The following is a 22,057-nucleotide window of genomic DNA, read 5'->3' on the forward strand; positions in this document are numbered from 1 at the left end:
TGTATGTGTATATGTATGTATGTATATGTATGTGTATATGTATGTATGTATATGTATGTGTGTATGTATGTATATGTATGTGTATATGTATGTATGTATGTGTATATGTATATGTATGTATGTATGTATATGTATGTGTATATGTATGTATGTATGTGTATATATGTGTGTGTGTGTCAGTGGGTGAATAATAATAATAATAATAAAGCGCTTTGTCCAGTAAGGTAGAATACTGCTATATGATTGCAGTTCAGTTACCATTCATTATGGTGTGCCCTTGGACATTGTTTCATGGGACTAGATTAGAAACCAGTTTCTGTCTCTCCTCTCTGTGGAACCTCATTGTTGTAACTGGGGCGACTGTGGCTAAGTGGATAGCAGGGCCGTCTTTCAATCAGCGGCGGTTCAATCCCCGGCTCTGCTAGTCTCATGTTGAGCAAGACACTTAACCCCAAAATTGCTCCCGTAGCTGTGCCTATGGTGTAGAAATGTGATAGAATCTGAATTGTAAGTCGCTTTGGATAAAAGCATCTGCTAAATTACTGTAATGTAATGTTGTCTGTGTGTGGATCGTTCTGACCTGTCCTCCTCTTCTCTCTCTCTCTCCAGTCTAAAGAGCTGGTGAAGGCCTACCCACCCTTCGTCAACTTCTTTGAAATGAGCAAGGAGACAATTGTTCATTGTGAGAAACAAAAGCCACGCTTCCATGCTTTTCTCAAGGTATAACCTTTGTACTTGCACCGTGTTTGTTTCCATGACCGGTGGATGGCACGTCAAGGTGGATTTTGTGGCAAAGAAAAAATACAAAACAGGAAAACCAAATGTATAAGACACTGCTTCATAGAAACAAAGATTATTATTATTATTAGAAAATATCGATGTATTGATACATAACGATACTGAACATTTGAAATGGTTTCAATACTCATTTTCTACAATAACAATACACGGGTGGGCGCTGAGCGTTGTGCTTTCTCTTCTCACACACGGCGAGTTGACACATTATCTTATCCCATTATCTTTTAATAAAAATCTAAAATGACTGACTGTCAATTAAATAAATAAAAGACAATTGCAGTTTACAGTATTTATTGTCAGTTTTTACACATTTCACTGGAGGGATTATACATAATAAATATCATAATAATAAATAACTGTTCTTTTTTCCTTTTTAAAGTAAAATAAGGGCTGCATTTAACAGCTTTTGAAAAAATGTGCATCTTATAATGAAGTGTTTAATTTGAGAAAAAATAAATATGAAAAATTATGCTTGAGTTTACCTTTTTTATACTTTTGTTAGCTCGAAATCAGTCTGAAGTGATTAAATGTATTATTTATAATACCTCTAGTTCAATGTGAAATCCTGGCAGGACGAGCTCACTGAACAAGAGACCGTGGTGGAGTGGGATAGAAGAGAACAGAAGCTGTTCAGTTAAGATGTGAAAGGGTTAACAAAACGTGTTTATGTTAAGATGCTCATTTTTGTTCGTTATGTATTTTATTATTTAATGAAGTACTCATTTTACTTGGCTTGAGAAAACATTTTTATTATTGGATGATTTATTATTTATAATCCCTCCAGTTCAATAAATATTCTAGAAATCCTATTGAATTGTACTTTATTTAATTTCTCTAACTGGATTTAACTGAATAGCCCTGCTCTATATGAATCATTATCTTGGTTCTTCTTGTCATGCAGAGGTCAAATGTCATGTATGCATTTGTTTGCATGTGACCATAGAAATATAGTTTCTCAGCATATGATCTATCCATATATTTGGCTACAGATGCCGTCCAGCTGAGAGCACACAGACCTGCCGTCAAGTTATGAGCAGAATTCACCTTAAGTAGAGACTTACGCCAGCAACATTTGACATATCAATCAGTGAAAGCGACGGTAGTAGCACTGTTATTATTTCTTCATTTCTTTATTAAAATATCGTCCTCTGGGAAAGAAAGGACTTGGGCCGTGGCACTGTGACAGCAGAGCGGTGGGATGGAAGGAGAGATCATTACAGAGCAATAAATCCTCCTATTTACAACGCTGCCACTCAATCCACACTAAGAAGGGTTCACAAGTCTAATTATCTGGATTTCAACCAGAGTATTTGACAGTTGGACACTTTTGTGCTGGAGAAACTGAAGCAGTATTTGGTATCACTACTACAGTTCAAATATGTTTGTAATGTATAAAATGAAGGTTGCTGTCTTGCTGCAGATTCACAGTAATAAATGTATCATGAATCATAGACAGCCTTTTTTATCTGTGTGGTCACAGAGTTAAAAGTGCACAAAGTAGTGAAGATACCGTCTGCTATCCGCAAAAAAGGCCCATTGAACAGATGGACTTGAGCGAATCCACCTTCATTTTGTTGGTGGTTGACATGCAGTGCAAACTTTTGTGTCCAAATCAGAGTTTGTGTTAGCGACACGCTAACACAAACGCACACACTGTCGCACACTAATGCTTGCATTCGACAGATTAACCAGTCTAAGCCAGATTGTGGCAGGCAGACGCTGGTGGAGCTGCTCATCAGACCTGTACAGAGACTGCCCAGTGTGGCCCTTCTCCTTAACGGTATTTCTCCCCCCACACACACACACACACACACACACACACACACACACACACACACACCTGTGTTGAAAAAAAGGTATGCTAATTATGTGGTTGATTGTCTTTGGCTCCTTATCTTTCCCCTTTCATACCTGTCTCCTTCCTCTATTATCTCCTGTTGATACCCGTCTGTAATTTCTCCTTTCTCCACATGATTTTCATCTCATCCTGTCCGTCTACTTTTTACCAAACTTTCCTTTTCTTCCACCGTTTCATCAGACATAAAGAAGCATACGTCGGATGACAACCCAGACAAGATAACGCTGGAGAAAGCAATCGAGTCTCTGAAAGAAGTCATGACGTGAGTTGGCGTGACCTCACCCTTGTCTTTTGTGATGATGTTTGATCATTTCCAACACCTCATGTGAACTCTCTCCACTCGAGCGTTATGTGGCTTCAACGTGTAATAACTGACCGTTGTTGAGCCAAGATTTAGCGAGAAACAAGTGACTTTGATGGAAGATTTATAATGACATACCTAACTGCCTGGTATTTCAGTGCAAAAATGTACAATTATATTCTATAATAAAATAGTTAATTTTACTACAGTAAATGATTGTATGACTTAAATATGCCAATATGAATGCATGGTTCCCTGTATATCAGGGAGGGGATACCTGCTGCTCTACTTTGCATGAACTCTATATACAAATATCCGACCAAACTCTCTCCATGGAACACACTATTCTCTACAAGCGCATCAGTTGGTGGATTTTTGTAATTATGTAATGTCAGCAGCGATGTGGTGGTGCTGCTTCCATCACGCAATATCGATCATAAACATGGAGAGCGGACCTGCCGTTCCATGTTTGAATATAGTTTTTAATCACCAGCTGGCGTTTATGATCATGTTTGCCCGAAGGCCACCTTACGCCTGTTGAAGGCACGGTGCACATGCATCTGTTTATAGGATCAATATGGTAGCACCTCCACCTCATTCAGAACCAGGACAAACCTGTATGTTTGAGCAGTCAGTCATTGATGAACATCACACAGCTACTGATACAAGACGAGCCTTAAACTAACTGGATTAATGCATTTAGTGTCACATGCTGAGCTCAATCAGACAGACCCCGACCCCATTCCACTTGTGATGAGCGTGGTCACTAGATGATGCTTTAAACAATCGCCTCACCTTTTTAAATATGTTGTCTCTGCTGCGTGAATCAGTGCCTCTATTGTCTTTGAAGCTTCATTTATTTCATAGACATTCTTCATTGAGATGTGATTCATTTTTCATTCATTATTGAGGGGTCCTCTAGAACACCCCAAAATGCTTATCCAAAATCGTTTTGTCCCAACCATGAGCAACCAACCACCAACAGGCTGTGACATAGTTGGATTTATTCAACCTTTAACAATAGTCTCATGTGTTTTTCATTAGTAAATGAATGTTAGTAGAGAAAAACTACGGGTTTCTTTTTTTTATTACAGCGACTAGAGCAGGGGTCTCAAACTCATTTTCACTCCGGGCCACATCAGCATCATGGTCGCCCACAAAGGGCTGGTTGTAAATGTAACTACTCCTAACATATTGTTAAATAACTGTCTCTGCATTTGATTATTGTTTATTCAAGTGTAAAAATATTGTACATGCAGTTATATAAATGTAAAATATATTTAAGCACATTTCTGTCATTATAACTTAAATCCTTTTAATGTAGGGTTAAGAAACCCACATTACTCTATCAAAGATCAAACTATTAAAGAAAATATCAAACACAAGTTATTACATTGACTTTGTTCAATGCTTAAAATCCTTTCAAGGGTGCGTTTGCATAATCCCACGTGAAGTATTTCATGTGTTTTAAAGCCACGTTTAAAGTAGACTTCAATGTACTCACAATACATTTCCATGTCACATGTACAGTAACCAGCCAAAGAGCTGCTTCTGTGACTGTGTTTAAGTATCTCATCATTCTGACTTTCAATCTCATCATTTTGACTTTCTATCTCAGAATTATGACTTTCTATCATAGTTATGACTTTCTATCTCATAATTTCGACTATGGGGATATTTTTATTATCAAGTCTATCTTTAAAAAAAAAAACAATTTACTTTTTTTTTTTTTTTTTTTTACTGGCGGAATCGCGGGCCACATAAAATGACTTGGCAGGCCGCATTCGGCCCGTGGGCCGGGAGTTTGAGACCCCTGGACTAGAGACTAGTACTAATAACCAGAAGTAGAGCTGCAGCTAATGATTATTTTCCTTTTCTACTATGTTTAATTAAACATCCTTGGTGAATTTTGAGTCACTGTTGGTCAACTAATGGATTTCTTGGTTCATAGTTTCAGTACCAGATGAGATGTAAAATAATATCCTTTGCTTCTCCCTTTTCTCCCACTAGTCACATCAATGAGGACAAGAGGAGGACTGAAGGCCAGAAGCAGATCTTTGATGTCGTTTATGAAGTGGTTGACTGTCCTGTAAGTTTGAGGACTGCTGCTGTTTGTGTACAAATCAGTCAAACCATAGTAAGATGTGCAAGTATATTCAACATGCTCAGACAGTGACACTATGATGTTTTGTACCAGTTGTCAGCTATTCATCAATGAACTTGTTGATTTGGGAGACATTATTACTGGCTTCTCATACAATATGGATGTGTGAGCGTTAGAGAAGAGTGAAAGATTTCTACCGTTTTGGATATTGTGGTATTAAATAATTTAATAATGATGATGATGATATCTGGAAATGATTTATATTTAATTTAATTTTGGACCATAGGTTAGGTCCCGTGTGAAAACCGACTCTTTTCTCAACAACCTTCCCGTCTACCTTCCAAAGTGTTGACTTTATCCCATGTGTGCCTCTTTGTCTTCAGTCTTGGCTGTCAGTTTAAGGTTTCTAGGTTCATTTATTGTCAATTGTACCTAATTGTATCGGGTTGCACAACGAAGCGACAATGTAGTCCCTTTCTGCTAATGAGAAAGCCAACATCTTGATGGAGTCTCAGCCTGAGGAGAGAAGCTGCTGTGTAGTCTGCTGCTATCCTCTGTGGATCTGTTGGCTCTGTGTGCACACTGGTGAGGGTCCAGGCTGGCTGGGACGTTGTTTTTGAAGAACCAGTTTCTCACAGCACTTCATCAGGATGGGGGTGTACGCCACAGGGCGGTCCTTCAGATGAGACACACTCTCCTGTGACAGTAAAGATGTCAATGATGACATCAGTTAGCTGGTGGGTACATGCTCTGAGTACACAGTGATGTTATCTGGCCCAGCAGCTTAACTCGTATTCACTCTCTTCAGGATTCTTCTCACATCTGTTGTGTGCACTGACGGTGGCCGGTCCATTGGAGGCGGGCCAGACGCTAGCTGACTGCCGAAAGGCAGCTTTTCTGTCTCAGTAAAGGACCCTCACCTCTCTATCATCCAGGCTTACTGGTTGGGGAATGATTTTATTGTCTTAGTGATCACCACATCAACACATCTGCCGACATATGATGTCACTGGTGTATATTCCTCAGGATTGTTATGGTTCTCCTTGGTGACGGCATGTCTGAACATGTGTCAGTCTGTGCACTCAGAACAGTCCAGTAAAGCTGCTGTAGCTTCATCTGTTGACACTGGAACAGTTTTTCTAAAGGCTTGGCCTGTTTAATCAGCTGGGAGTACATTGGCCAGAAAAGCAGAGACATGTGATGTGTTTGTGTAAACATGGTCCAGTGTATTGTTTCCTCTGGCGGACATGTGGACCTGCTGATGGAATTCCGATGAAACATATCTCCTGCCACAGTAAAAATACCATCCGGTTGTTTTGTCATTTCATTTTCCTGCATCTTGACATTAGCCAGGAGGAGCAGGCTTGGTAGTGGAGTAGCCTTAGGTCCAAGCTGGGTTAGCTTAGCTCCTGCCTCTCTTCCTGGGGCTGTAGCGCAGCTTTTGGTGGCGTTTGGTGTGGCTGGGTAGGCGGAAGATGTTTTGCCGGTAATTGTCTCAAGGTCTCCTGCCCTTAATCCAGTCCTCGCACTTCCTTTTCCCATCTTGATTAGTGTATTTCAGTCATAGATGTCGCTATGGTCACAGTCAACATCTCTCTTTCTTTTATCTTATATAACCTCATCTCTGTAATTCTTCAAACATCCCGTTTACTTTCTGTGCTTTGTCTTCTCTGCAGGCCAACTTGCTGTCGTCCCATCGCACTCTGGTTCACCGGGTAGAAACGATCGCCCTGGGAGACCAGCCTTGTGACCGTGGGGAACATGTCACACTCTTCCTCTTCAACGACTGCCTTGAGGTGAGAATACACACAAACACCAAGAAAGGTTTGACAATCTCACTCAGAAAAGGTTCACACCTATTTGACCTGTTTTACCATAGGTCAGGGCTGGAGGTAAGACTCCAGACTAGACTTGGACTATCTTGAACTCTTCAAGTCTATTAACTCTTTCCTTTTTAAAGGCCTAAGTCACACCAACATTTAAAAATGGTCATTCATTTCAAACTAATCAATTATTTCACGCTTATCCACAATTCACTTTAATTAACAGAGTAACTTAACTCTAAATCCACCTTTTTAAAATAGTAAATTACATGTACTGTCATGTTTATTACACTATCTTTATGAAATGTAATTGAAAGGAGTAGTTCTCATTTTGTTAATTTACACCCTCCCCACCATTCATTCATATCCAATATTCTGCTGCATCCTGGATTGTTGGATGCGGAGAGATAATTGAAAGTCATTTTAGCAGCAGATTGTGTATTTCTATTAAAACAACATGAAAGACACAAAGGGGCAGTTATAAATGTCATAATTTATTAAATGTAGTTACAATAAGTAGAGTGCTTTCTATTTTCACCACTTTCAACTCTGATACCATTTAACCAGTGATGTAACCATAAATACCTTTTCTGTGTACCTTGTTGGTTAAGCGAGACGCAGCATGGCTCTCAGCATGTTCTTAAACACATGCTGAGATTCATGTGCACACGCAGCATTGAATACAAAAAGGGCCTGAAAAGGTCATCAATCCCTGTGTGCAGTCTGTCCTTGCTGACACAATCAGTTAATTAGCAAAGAAGCCGCGCACAAACACAATGAGAGGAGGTGGGTGGCTGCGCTGATTCAGGTGTGTGTGTGTGTGTGTGTGTCTGTGTCTGACGGTCCTCCATGTAGACCTGGATGTATAATGAGGGAATGTTGTGTTAGAGTGGGTGGCCTCACTACTCCTCTCCATCTCACGTCATTGATTACTCTTGCATTCATATAACCACTGTCCCCCTCTTCACTCACACTGCCAAAATAACACTGACCTACGGTGTAGTGCCCTATTTCATCTTCTCCCCTATCTCTCTCTCTCGCTCCCTACCTCCTCTCTCTCAGCATCTAATTAATGTGGCATTAATGAGTTGCATCGTTTACCTCTATGAAGGCCTCATTGATTTATTGGCAAGTAACCGATAGCGGCTTCACCCACACACTGCAAAATGCACCCACACTCAATTCTTAATCGCAACCACACACACACACAAACAAGTTGCCTTTCTCCCCATTCCCCTCCAAAGTGGCTGTCTATTTTGTGCATCTGTCAGGTGTGTGTGTGTGTCTCTGCAGATCGCGAGGAAGCGACACAAGGTGATCAATACATTTAAGAGTCCGCTGGGACAGACGAGACCACCACCCCCGCTCAAACACATCGCACTGATGCCGCTGTCCCAGATCCGCAGAGTGCTGGACCTGCAGGACACGGAAGGTAACACAGCGACAGCATGCCCACACTGTAAACTAATGAGGCTACTGCTTATCACTTCATCTGCATGTCATTTGAGGGTGTTTTATGGCTCCCTCTCAATCTGCACTCCCTTGTGTTTAACCACTCAAATCGGTGTCTTTTGGAGTGTCCCTATTATTATTATTATTATTATTATTATTTTTATTATTATAGTGCAATGCTTAAAAGAATGACGAACCAACTCCAACATCCCAGCTCAATTTGTTCAAACATTACAGAAGCTATTTCACAATACGTTCATTCAAGAATGCTCCACGCTCTGAGATCTGAGTCAGCTCACTTCTGCAATTTCTTCATTTAAGAATGTGAATTTGTAGCTGGTCTTCATCTCTTTTAACTCACCAACAGGAGAAAACAAACATCAAATGTGTGATGCTGTTTGTTTTAGCTTTGTTACTTGTCTCTTTAATATGAAATATCGTTAACCTTTTGCTGTTTTGTTTTTTGTTATTTGTACTTTTGTGTGGAACTTTTATTCTGCCTCTGAAAATATATTTTGAATCTCAATGGGACAATACTGGATATGTCGAGCTTCATTTAGGAAAACAAATAAAATGACCTAATCCAATAGGAATATTCCATCGGATTTTGCAGGAAATATGATCTGTGGGCTATAAATAAACTACACCAGGGTCACATGAGCGTGAGTACACAACATGGCTGTAGAGGCGTGATGACGTTTAGTCGTCTCATTTAGACCTTTTTGAAGACGAGTGAAAGTGTTCTTTTCGTGTTCATTTACAACGTTACAATCGCTTCAGCTTGTGTTAACCACAGACTTTATTTCAGGCATCTAACCAGAAACGCATCCAGAATACACATTGACTGCGAGATGCGGGAACTGACTCATATCCAGGTTTTAGGACTCATTCCTGCACCACTTTAATACTAAAAACCTGCTGGAGCCTCACAGAGTTTTACATTGACGGAAGGTTTTAACGGCCAATATGAACATGAAGAATAATTTCAGCAAGTAGGGCTGCACGAAATTGGAAAGAAAACTGACATTGCAGGTTTTTTTCTGCAATACATATTGCGATAGGAATGTTTTGTACATTTTAAAGTTAGATGCATGCATCTGGTGCACTTGGGAGCAAAATTTAGATCTATAAACAATTTTGGAAGTGGCAACGTTCTGTTCGATTCACATTTTATACTCAATTATTCCTCTTTGGTCTCCTGCATATCATGCAAGTGTTGCTCCACATGATGGACATAATAACTCATCACAATGAGGAGTGAACAGCTGAGCTTGCTCCAAAATCGGTACCGATAGTGAGAACGAGGTTACAATTTTTGCATCTGTAGAATGTGACACGTTACAGTTAAATATTGTTAGCAGAACACTTTGCGGGCACGTAATGCAGCATACATTTCAGCACATTTAGACATTGGAGTGTAGAGTGAACAGTGATTTCAGACATTGAAGAATGAAATACTCTTTTCTGTCTGAAACAAAATGTTAAGTCCACACATATCTCATTATTAAAGATGCTCAATATGAACTTCTGAGCATAATTACTGCCTCCACACAGCTCAACATGGAGACTGCTGAGCAGGCGGCTAGTGGCTAATGATGCTAACATTGTTTACCTGGGGGAACCAGAATGTGGGTGCTAAGCTTCCGGCGTTATCAGCAGTATGAGAGCAGTGCAGAGCAACGAGCATGAGCTAGCCAGTGGCACACACTCACGTGCACTAAAAGGCCCGACTATGTTCAGAGAAGCTCCGATTACAACAATGACACAGGGCCAGTGACTTTATTCTGTGCTCAGGTTACTACTACACTATATCTTCATAGTTAATTATACACGTAATGCTTGCTGCTCTCAAATGTGAGGCAGAGATGACACCATACTCACTGATTCCATCTGTCTCAGGCCTTCCTCATCAGCAGTGTTGGATATCATTAAACCTTTATCTCCAGGAAAAAAGCTCCAGGATCCCACATTAGTATGACACGCTGACAAGTGAAGGGGATCCAATAGCAATTGTTTCTTACATAATTTGGCACTTCCTTTATTTTGTCTGCCCCTGTAGTTTCATGTGAGAACACAATGTTCTCTGACAAATGCTATCTTTACACAGGGAACACTGATGATTGATGTCCATGCAGTTTGGATGGAGCACTGAATTTGTCTTGCATGTTGTTTCTTTCTTCCACCACTTCTGCCTGCTCTTATCTCTCCATCTGTTTCTCTTCCTTTTCTACCCATCCAACACTCTTCCTCGATCATGCTCATCCTTTTCTGTCACATTCTCCTCATTTCAATCTCTTCACTGGACAATTTTCTTCCTCCTTTCATTCTGTCACTGTTCATTATTGTCTCTCTTTCTCCATCACTGTCTGTCCTTCTCTCACTCTCTCACTGCCTCCCTTCAGAGTGTGTGAATGCATTCGCCTTGGTGGTTCACCCTCCAACTGAACAGGAGAACTTGTTGTTCAGCTTCCAACTGGCCGGGGAAGAAACGGTTAAAAGCGCCTGGCTGCGAACTCTGTGCCGCCATGTCGCCAACACCATCTGCAAGGCTGATGCGGTGAGAAGCTGCGCACACACAGACACACAAAGAGAAGATAATGGCTTGTTTGACAGAGTGGCAGGCAGGGAAGGAAGCTGTGGTAGCTCTGTAATCTTCAACAGCAGTTTAATCTGAAGAGCCCTTTCCTCTCCAAAAACAAATTGGTCCAGTCTAAAAGCCCTTCCACACCTACCTCGGCCCTGAACTTCAGACTTTTCTGGTGATCCAAACCAAAAGGCGCATGGTTCAGTTTGTTTCTAGTGTCGGACCATAACAGGAAGTTCTGGCCGGCTGTTAGAAAGAACCATATAAAACAAAATGAGTAGCACAAGCGTAGAGGAGGAGACCGAATGTTTAATTGACATTTGGGCCGCCGACTCTACAAAGAGTCAGTTGAAAAGAACTCACGAACATTTTTAATTTGAATAATTATTAAGAAGAGAAATCAACTGTACACACTGCACTGCTACGTTCACGGCCGTAAGGTTACTGCTGACTGCTTACTCATCGTCACACACGGCACTTCTTTCTTTCTTTATTGGTTTATTTGATAAGAGACAGTGCACATTAATAAAAGCATTGCTGTAAATGCGCCAGTTAGCCAAGAGGCTATCTTTCATCTGTAGTCCCAAGGCAGATGTTACAAAGTAAACCTAAAAACAGAATATAAGATTACAATATTATGCTGCATTATTAGACACTAAAAAACATCCATGTCAGAGGCACACAACATAAAAGCATGCAGAGTACGAGAAATAAATAAATCAGTCGGACGCAGCTAAACAATAAAAGACATGCATGCAGGTAGATGAGGGTCGACCAATTTCAACACAGACTTACTCATACAGGAATAGTGTGTTTCTTGGGGACTATTTTCAGCTGTGGATTAATACACATCTGCTGCTCTAGCGAGTGATTCCAAAAGCAATTGATGAATTGGATTGAAATTAATTTTGAAATAATCTATTGTGTAGCGAACAGTGCAGCAGTGTGGCTCATTGATGTGTTTTTCATAGCATTGAACAACATGAAACACAGACAATTCTTATTAGTTCTCCCAGTTCCTAGTTGGTTTTATTCTTTTCATGATGAAGAAAAACGGAACATCCCCAACTGTATCCCTAAATGGTTTGGGGAGATTATGGAAAACTGACTTGTTATGAGCTGATTAGGCGTGATGGTTATGAGTTATTATTTTTAAGAGTTAATAAGATATGAGTATGGTTATGGAGGTGAGGCTGTCTACTCTATTATTAAGCAGAGCAGGCAGCAGGGGGCGATCTTGGCCTCTGTTCAGCCTGCCACCTCGCAGCTGCATTCTTAATGCTGTTTTCACTGGGTCAACGCTACCATGTGAATACCAACGAGATGGAGCCCTGCTTGTTAACAAGCTCAGTGCAGGGGGAGGGGGGGAGAGAAATAAGGACTGTGTATCCTACCACAAAACATAAAGTATCTATCAGCATTGATTGCGTGAATTGCACACTTCAGGTCATGATGTATTCTTTTTTCTCGTCTGGTAACTAGGAAGACCTGATTCAGTGCACAGACCCAGACTCACTACATGTCACCACCAAGGATATGGACAGCACCCTGAGCAAAGCCTCCAGGGCCATCAAGAAGACCTCTAAAAAGGTAAAGTTTCCCATCATCAACCTGCCCAACTGCACCTCTTCCAGTGGTGGGTCACGGTAACATACCTGTGGAGCAGCCAGGCGTTGTTCAGACTGCTGAATGCAGTGAAGTCGGCGAAACTAGTTTTTAACCAGATGTTGGTACACTACTGCCGTTCCGTGTGAATCTTTGGAACAAGCAGATAAAAGATATGCAACATTGTCATCAGCGCTATATCTGACTCTAAAGCAGACACATTTGAGGGAGCACTGAGTGCAGTGAAGGTCAACAGATTAAAGAAGGGCTATGGGGCAGACTGTCAGTTGACCAATTCTCTTTTCCTTGGTGCTACAAAGTTTCTTTCCTCATTCATAGTGCGCTGAATTTAAACATGGACACATATGCAGAGGTCAACAGCTGTTATCTCTTCAAGAAATAGCTTTGCATGTATTCATTATGTGGGAGACTACTCCTTTAACAGATAAAAGCACATTATAGAACTACTAATGGCAAAATGTCTGGCCGCTTATAAAAACCATGGCTTGTCAGATGCTGATCCTTCTCACGAGCTGTCACAACGGCTATTCACTTTTTGGAAGCTAAGATAGCAGCATGCTCCCTGGGTTTTCTGCCTGTCATCTTTTAGCTCTTTTCCACGTAAGCGGTCAGTACAAAGTGTCAGGACTTGGTATGACACCGATTTGCTTTCCTGATTTATTTTTCATTATGTTTCCAGCTTGTCTGCCTGAATGTCCATCCATCCTTACATGAACGTTATATCTGAGTTTCTTAAAAGTTAGCACAAACGTCCACTTGCTCTCAAGGTTGAACTGTTAATGTGGTGGCCAAAGGTCACTGACCTCACAAAAAACATTTTTGGCCACAAATCATGAATTCGTTTGCTAATTATGATAATTTCTCACAATTGTCCAATAGGATAAAGCGATGATATTTTGGACGTACATAGAGGTAAACTGCAACCTAAATGATTTGCGGCATTCGGCATCTTCTACACTTAAAACTGAAGCCAATGTGGAAATGTCTTAAAACTTGCATTCTCTCTACTGTCCACCAGGGGGCGACTCCTCTGGTTGTATAGAATTCTGTGAGAAAATGACTCTACTTCTCATTTGATTCATTACCTCAGTAAACACTGTAAACAAAAAAAAGATGGCGATGGCCAAAATGCTGAGATTGGGGCTTCAAAAGCATAGTCTACAAACCAACTGGTGGCCCAGTGTCTCATTCACAACATAACTTTGTCTCTTACGAACCTAATGTGAAATAAATATGCGTTCATTATCAGATTTTAGTTTTTATCTCGCATATCTAAATAGTTATCAGCACTGGATAATATTTGTTAAATCAATATGTGAAGAAAGTGAATAAACAAGTTGAAGACAATATCTAAGCATTACAAATGAAGTACCAGCCTGCTGCTGCTAAACTATATAGAAATAAGTCTTTTGACATGTGTATCTTTGGATGTTTTTATATTGTAATTATTATTATCATTACATAGTGCACATTACCCTTATAATAAATCAAATGTACGTTGTTAATGAAAGCTGTTACCTTTGTTGTTCAGACCATGTAATGTCTAGTACAGATGGTCCTCAGTCACATGCACATCACCTGCAGTACTTGTTGGCAGTGTTTGGGACGAATAAAGAAAAGGTTGTATAATTATCTTCAGCTGTGACGGATACTAAGATAGTCAAAATGAAGTGGCTGATCCCATTCAATCCAATATACACTCACCAGCCACTTTATTAGGCACACCTGTTCAATTGCTTGTTAACACAAATAGCTAATCAGCCAATCACATGGCAGCAACTCAATGCCTTTATGCATCTAGACGTGGTGAAGAGGACTTGCTGAAGTTCAAAGCGAGCATCAGAATGGGGAAGAAAGGGGATTTAAGTGACTTTGAACGTGGCATGGTTGCTGGTGCCAGACAGGCTGGTCTGAGTATTTCAAAAACTGCTGATCTACTGGGATTTTCACCCACAACCATCTCTAGGGTTTACAGAGAACGGTCCGAAAAAGAGAAGATATCCAGTGAGCGGCAGTCGTGTGGACCAAAATGCCTTGTTGATGTCAGAGGTCAGAGGAGAATGGGCAGAGTGGTTGGAGATGATAGAAAGGCAACAGTTACTCAAATAACCACTCGTTACAACCGAGGTCTGCAGAACACATCTCTGAACGCACAACACGTGGAACCTTGAAGCAGACGGGCTACAGCAGCAGAAGACCACACCGGGGGCCACTCCTGTCAGCTAACAGGAAACTGAGGCTACAGGCTCACCAACATGTGACAACAGAAGATCTGAAAAACGTTGCCTGGTCTGATGAGTCTTGATTTCAGCTGCCACATTCAGATGGTGGGGTCAGAATGTGTCGTTAACAACATGAAAGCATGGATCCATCCTGACGTGTATCAACGGTTCAGGCTGCTGGTGGTGGTGTAATGGTGGGGGGATGTTTTCTTGGCACACTTTGGGCCCCTTAGTACCGATTGAGCATGGTTTAAACGCCACGGCCTACCTGAGTATTGTTGCTGACCATGTCCATCCCTTTATGAGCACGGTGGACCCATCTTCTGATGCTACTTCCAGCAGGATAGTGCAGCATGTCACAAAGCTCAAATCATCTCAGACTGGTTTCTTGAACATGACGATGAGTTCACTGCACTCCAATGGCCTCCACAGTCACCACATCTCAATCCAACATAGCACCTTTGGGATGTGGTGGAACGGGAGATTCTCATCATGGATGTGATGCTATCATGTCAATGTGGAGCAAAATCTGTGAGGAATGTTTCCAACACCTTGTTGAATATATGCTACGAAGAATTAAGGCAGTTCTGAAGGCAAAAGGGTCCAACCCGCTACTAGCAAGGTGTACCTAATAAAGTGGCCCTTGAGTGTACATTGCTAAGATTTTGTGTGTGTGTGTGCGTGTGCGTGCGTGCTAGGTGACCAGGGCCTTTTCCTTCACCAAGACCCCAAAGCGTGCGATCCAGAGGGCGTTCATGGCCAACAGTACTCCAGATGAGAAAACCCAGAGGCTGAGCTGTGAAAACCGCCTCGGCAGCAGCTCCACGCTGGCTGTAAGTATTTTTTGTTCATATTTACTTGTGGGGGAAAGGACATGATGTTCTCTTATATAAGTTTACTTACTTCAGAAAATACATTTCCTGAATTTGAAAATGTGTCTACTCTGTCTCCTTCATATCAACAGCATAACACAATTAATACTGGGATGTGTCTCTGTCCATCTACCTGTCCATCTGTTCACTTCTTTTCTTCTCTCTCCATCTCTTCCTCCCTTTGAGAACCATACAATTGATCTCTCCATCAATCCATGATGGAGCAGCTTTCAGCCGGTGTCGGTTGATTTGATCGAGCTTGATTTAAAAGCAGGAAAAGAGCCTTCTGCTCTTAAATGTGAAAGCAACTTTTTCTGCTCTTTTGTAGGATTGCTATTTCAGTAGTTACCATACTTGTTTTCCTACATGTTTTGTGTTATGGCCAGTGTTTGAATGACTCATTTCATGATACTCTATTTTCATTAAACAAGTGGGTGTGAAGAAGAGGAGGAGAAATGTTAAGAAGTTAAAGAAAAAAATCGAATTCCCACCGTTTACTCACTTTTGTTAGTCACTTATCTTACTCGTTACCTTGTTTCCAATGACACAAGGATGTCAATCTAATTAATTGAAGGATTAATATTGCTATATATTAATGTATAAACTGGTCCATGACTGTAACTCGTTTCCTTGATTAGCATATTATAGTTTGCTGTGTAGAATGCAGGCTTCAGGTAATTCCTCGTCAACACTGGCAGCAGAGTGTGCTTTATCCTTTTTCACAGTTGGCACTTCCTTTAATACAAACAGAGCAGGTGAGTCTCAGCCACAACTGCTGCATCTAAAGAAAAGGAAAGTTAATGTGGGTGCTGAGACAATTTGGCTAATGAGGACAGGGCTATAAAATGTATCTCGACGGCTACAGACATGTCATGGTAAAAGACCTCACCAGTGGATGATCCATGTAGAGGACAACAAGTTTGGCTAAGGTTGCTGGAGTATAAACTCTGGATGATCCGATCTCAAAGATCTGTACAGGTCCGTTAAAGGCAATATATAACTGATCGTATCGGCTTTATTGAGCCTGATCTTTTGTTTCACGTCAACTGTCACACTAACACTGTAATGCACAGTAACACAATGACTGCCAACTCTTCAACACTCCCCCACTCTGCTGAGTTCCACTCATGTGCATGAGGGGGCCACACACACCATAAGCAAAATGCAGTATGAGACAGTTTATTGATATTTACCTAAATTATGTCACTTAGTGTGGGAGTCTTTATTTTTCAACCACACTCACCACGCAGCAAGTGTGACAAAATCTCAGAAAGCAAAAAGCCAATAAGAGTCATTTATTAATGTAATCTGCACAAAAGATGTAGAGAAGACAAAAATAAACCCTCTACGGAGTAGAGTTCATTCAGGTAACTCAGGCAAAGGCTACACTGAGGCAACAAACACCGGAGGACACGTTTAAAGGGAGAGAGAAATTCCATCTAGACAGCTGCTAGGCCACAAATATTACAGAGAGGGGTTGTTAATTTAAAGAGTACTTCATTATTAAGAAAGAAAAAAAAAACCATAAACAACAGCTTGGATGCAGGCAATTTTTTTTAATGCAATGCAGAGCTATTTAATTGTCAAGCATAAACATTGTATTGATTTTAATAACTTTAAATGTGCTTGAAGTGTGCACTGCAGCTGTGTTATGTAGGAAAATACAATAGAAACATGATCAGGTCATCCCTACTCAAATCCAATAAAGCAGGACACATTAGCCTACATTCAGATATAGTAGCATCCAGGACTAGCTCCCACACAGTAGATACTGTGTGCTACACAGTAGAGATGTGCTACACCATTGGTCACCAACCTTTTTAAGCCCAAGATCCCTGACCTCTGCCTTGGTGACAGGCAAGATCTACCTATTGAGGTGTTGAGAGAAAAAGACTGTCCAGACTGTACTTACAACTTGAGGCTTTTTATTTGGCCTAATTATAATTGAATGAAATCGAACACTTTGGTCCAGCTTTCAAATTGATGTGACCAAGAACACACTAAATCACTAAATTTCAGTGCAACATAAAAAGGAAATTATTTGTTAACCGCACACAATATGAAGAAAAAACACATTTGTAATGAGCAGGCTGGATGATCTACCAATATTAACTGTTGTATTTATCAACTGAAGTTACAACACAACACTGACAAAATTCTCAGTCAGTGCAACTAATGTAAGTAAGGACACATCTACATTCTGCAACAGTATCTGCACCGGTGAAGTTAGGTCTCAGTTTACTCGACCGGTGCTCGCTTTCCGCTTTGACATGATTTTAATCAGTCTAAAGTTGCTTTCGCGTTGCATGTGGAGTCTGTCGATTGCGCACACGTCTCTTCAGTTGCATGCCCTTATAAGGAGCTGGCGGGGTGTTTCTGTATGCAGATCCAGGTGCACGAGAACACGTGTTCAATTTAAGAATCCTCATTTGGGGGAGCACAGCTGAGAACACTTTGGCTGTGTAAGAGCCCATTTTCAGGCGTTCATGAATCAGGCAGAGATCTTTTCTGACGTTGGTCTTCCGAAGTCCGTAAGAAAACATTTCGGAAGATGTTCGAGAATGAGGCCCAACGTGTTTCTGAATTTATTTTTGTTGTTTACACGGTAGAGACGCTACACGGTAGAGATGCGCTATAGAGATGCTACACGGTAGAGATGCGCTACAGAGATGCGCTATAGAGACGCTACACGGTAGAGATGCGCTAYAGAGACGCTACACGGTAGAGATGCGCTACAGAGATGCTACACGGTAGAGATGCGCTATAGAGACGCTACACGGTAGAGATGCGCTATAGAGATGCTACACGGTAGAGATACACAGCTTTCTTTTGAACCTGTGTTTATCAATTTAACAGTGTATGCTGTTGTGCATTGTATATTTAAAACTACAGTCTGTCTAGGTATGCAATTTTAAATGTCCCCTGCCTTTCTTTGTTGATCTGCTTAAACTCCTAACATTTCTAACTTACTTCATGTGATACACAGCCTTATATAGTCTTTCATCTGTTTCTGTCTTTTTTACCTTCTGAGGATATGCTCTCTCCTTAAGCTCTGTTTCAGCGTCTCTATTCTCTGCTTGTCTCATCTTGTTTTTCAGGTTTTGTTTCATGATATGTAAATCCCTGCTCCATGTGTGTCTCCCCTCTGTTATGTGCTCTAGATGTCTCGCTCTGCCTCAACGTTCAGTTTGAGTGATTCTGCCAAGAGCAGTGCTGTGGTGCAGCGCTCTAACTCTCTGGACCATCCTCCAGTCAGAGCCAGGGTCCCAGTCTGTATACGTACCCCCAGCAGCCCACCCCCAAACCCTGCCCCCGAGTTTAACGAAAGCCTCCACCCCTTCTATTGCCCTAGCACCCAAGAACCCAAGTCCATCCTTCATGCTCCACTATTGTCCCAACCAGCACCAGCTCATTCAGGCCCCGACACCTCTCAACAGTCCACCACTTCAACCCTTCCCAACTCCACCTCGATTCCAGCTGTCCGAAACTTCATTCAGCTCAACTCAAAAAGCTCCCAACCAAAATCTAGCCAGCATGTGTCCAGACACCTACCCTCAGTGGGGTTCCAGGCAAGGTTCCTGGCTAATCAGCCTGTTAATGTCATAGGCAGGACCTTTTCTGAGTCATACAGGGATCCCCAAGCCCCCTTGGACCCATGCAAGGCTGCCCTGACCAGTCCTCGCAGGGAGACTCTGCTCTAAACGTCAGTCCTGGAGTCTGATGTGAGCAAACCTATCACTGTGGTCTAGTTTCAACTAGGGGTGCACCAATACCATTTTTAATTTCATATTAATCCTCATTACCTGCAGATTACTCTTTAGCCTTTTAACATCCAAATGCCACAGGTGCATTTCTAGTCCCAAATCAACTCCTTAGAAGCTGAGGCCCTTTGAAAAGATGCATCAGATTAATGAGGCTCCGCTGTTCAGCTGAACTCTGAACTTCAAGGGTTAGATAAGAGAGGGGGGGTGTAATGCTGCTCCCTACTTGGGATTGTGTACAGGGCAGAGATTTTAAGGGTTGATTTGGAATTGCTCTGCTGGTATGAATCACCCGGGTTACTAACTGATGGTGGTGGCTGGGAATGTTCACTAGGTGGGTGCCAATAACTGGGCTGAACACAAAAGGGTATAAAGGATCTGAGTTGGTGTAGAGCTGTGACATAAAAGAGATTTGTCCAGGTGGACGCTGGCTCTCCTTCAGGGGAAAATGGCTTCTTTAAAGGCATGCCGTCACATATAGAATATTTCACTGAACTGTCAGGTGTTTTAAACATTACCGTTTAGTACAGGGAAATTCATATTCATTATAAAGGCTTGATCTGATTATTAATCATTGACATTAAAAGGTGTTACTAAGTTAAAGTCCGATGTCTTTCTTTTAATCAAAGCAGCTACTTCAGAAAGAAGTTGAGGGACTAATATGGAGTAGCCCTGTCATCAGTGCATGAATGGTAACATGTAGTGGTAAAGAGCTTTGAGTGGTCAGAAGACTAGAAGAGAGAGAAACAAGTACAGTCCATTTACCATCTACCATTTAATAAGTGACAGTTGGAGATAATATCAAGAGTACAAATGTAAATGTCAAGGCATGCCTTTGATTGTGGATCCCAAGCTCTGTGTGTTTTGGCTAGTTTACACAAAAACAGCTCCCTGGAATTCAAACGTAAGTGTATCTATGGTCTATGACTTCTCATCTTTCACTTGTGGTGGCAGGTCACGTGTCATCTGTCCCACATTTGAACCACTTGTGATTGCTAAGTCAATGTTCCGTCTTCACCTCAGCCATTTAACCCGTTCCATGTTAGATGGACAGAGCTCTACCAGTCTGAAAGCTATTCTTGCTTGTGACATGGGCTTTCAACAGACACATGACAGTGTTATCTATTTGGAGATCATTAAACCATTTCACTATGACCCATACAGAAGCCTCTTCATTCGAACCAACAGAACAGGAAATTAATTATCCATTTTACTCCTATTTTCTGTGTGCGTGAGTGAGTGTGTGCGTGTGAGAGACACGTTACTGTCTGTGCTGCTTTGTGTGATGTAAAATTAAGCAGCGGTGGCACAAATGCATAAATATGACCGGAAACACTCCTGAAATATTTTTTTTATTTATTTCATTATACTATATTAATCCCGGTAAGGGGGAAGTTTGTCTCTGCATTTGACCCATCCCTGTATATAGGGAGCAGTGGCTGCCTATGAAAGGCGTCCGGGGATTTTTTATTTTTTATTTTATTATATATAAAAAAAATGATGAGACGGGCCAGCCGGTCATGGCGATCAGCTGAAAATTGTTTATATATAATTTTTTTTTTTTTTATCTGATGACGCTAGACTAGAAGTTAAAGGTTTACTAAAGTTATTAGAATTCATCCTGACGGGACCATGAATGTCTGAACCACATTTCAGTTTGGGTCAAAGAAGAGGACAGACAGACACACCGTCCCTAAAGCCATGTCATTAGCATGGCTAAAGAATTTCTTCAGCTGACTTTGGGAATGTTCTAGACATGATTGAGACAATGAAAATAGTCCCAAAAATGTCTACCTCCCCATTGTCTATAAAGGTTTTGTGTCCATTTTTCTGGATGTTAAACTCCAGACACTTTGCTGTCCCGTCTTCCTCCTGGAGGAGAACCCAGGCCTCATCAATCATGTTACTGTGGTATTGGCAGAAGATGAAGTCAGCCGCTCTGAGCAGGGGAATTTATTATCACAAATAACGGCACATTAGATTTTAATTAGGTGTGATGTATGTCTTACATCATTCATTGCTGCATTAGGATTGCTAATCGAAATTAGCAGTTAATGGGAGGCCTCCTGACTGATAACTGAACCATATCATTGTATTACTTTAATTATGTAAAATAGAATAAAATGATTGGGGAGGGTGGCTTAATTGTACATTTCATATGCTTAAAAAAGCAACAGCCCCAGCATGTTAAATATGTATAGTGTGTAAGAAAGAGGTGAAAATCAGCTACTCTCTCATCTCTGAGAGCCACAAGATGGGTGAACCGGGAACAGATAGCAGATCCTGATGACCGCAATATTTTCTCCCCACTCTGGATTTCAAATTAATAAAATGAATATGAATCAGATCAGATGATGTAGTAGTCCCATATGTTCTGCATTGGCTGTCTGACTGTCCACCATCAAATCGGTTTCATGATTGGTATAGGCGTGTTGGAGAATTGTCCTCCATAGAGCTTTAATTATGAACACAAATTCAAGTTGTGTTCTCCCTGATGTACACAAAAGTGTGGTGCCGTGTGCAGTCCTTCCAAAACAGAACATCCCGTTCCTAAAAACAGGTTTGAACCATAGACTGTGTATAAAGATCCCCCCCACTGACAATATTGTTTTAAGAACAATAATATACAAAATAGTTGTCCAAAAAAACCAAGCCA

At 41.1% G+C, this 22,057-nt stretch overlaps 1 protein-coding gene across 7 annotated transcripts in view; it reads left to right on the top strand.

Moving 5' to 3' along the window:
* The window catches only part of ect2 (epithelial cell transforming 2), a 71,223-nt gene that overhangs the window by 44,468 nt on the left and 4,698 nt on the right, over positions 1–22,057 (top strand). For 5 of the 7 annotated variants that reach the window (XM_031877424.1, XM_031877429.1, XM_031877425.1 and 2 more), the window contains 10 exons: positions 610–720; positions 2,482–2,578; positions 2,837–2,918; positions 4,968–5,046; positions 6,738–6,857; positions 8,178–8,316; positions 10,739–10,893; positions 12,403–12,510; positions 15,467–15,601; positions 18,802–19,362. In XM_031877424.1, coding sequence (XP_031733284.1) covers positions 610–720; positions 2,482–2,578; positions 2,837–2,918; positions 4,968–5,046; positions 6,738–6,857; positions 8,178–8,316; positions 10,739–10,893; positions 12,403–12,510; positions 15,467–15,601; positions 18,802–19,341 — 1,566 coding nt within the window. In that variant the 3' untranslated portion in view covers positions 19,342–19,362. The remainder of the gene's footprint in view (positions 1–609; positions 721–2,481; positions 2,579–2,836; positions 2,919–4,967; positions 5,047–6,737; positions 6,858–8,177; positions 8,317–10,738; positions 10,894–12,402; positions 12,511–15,466; positions 15,602–18,801; positions 19,363–22,057) is intronic. The other 2 variants (XM_031877430.1, XM_031877431.1) reach the window with 1 other exon arrangement.

This window comes from Anarrhichthys ocellatus, unplaced genomic scaffold (genome assembly GCF_004355925.1).
Source record: "Anarrhichthys ocellatus isolate YVR2014 unplaced genomic scaffold, GSC_Weel_1.0 scaffold136, whole genome shotgun sequence".
NCBI classification, from domain to species: Eukaryota; Metazoa; Chordata; class Actinopteri; order Perciformes; family Anarhichadidae; genus Anarrhichthys; species Anarrhichthys ocellatus.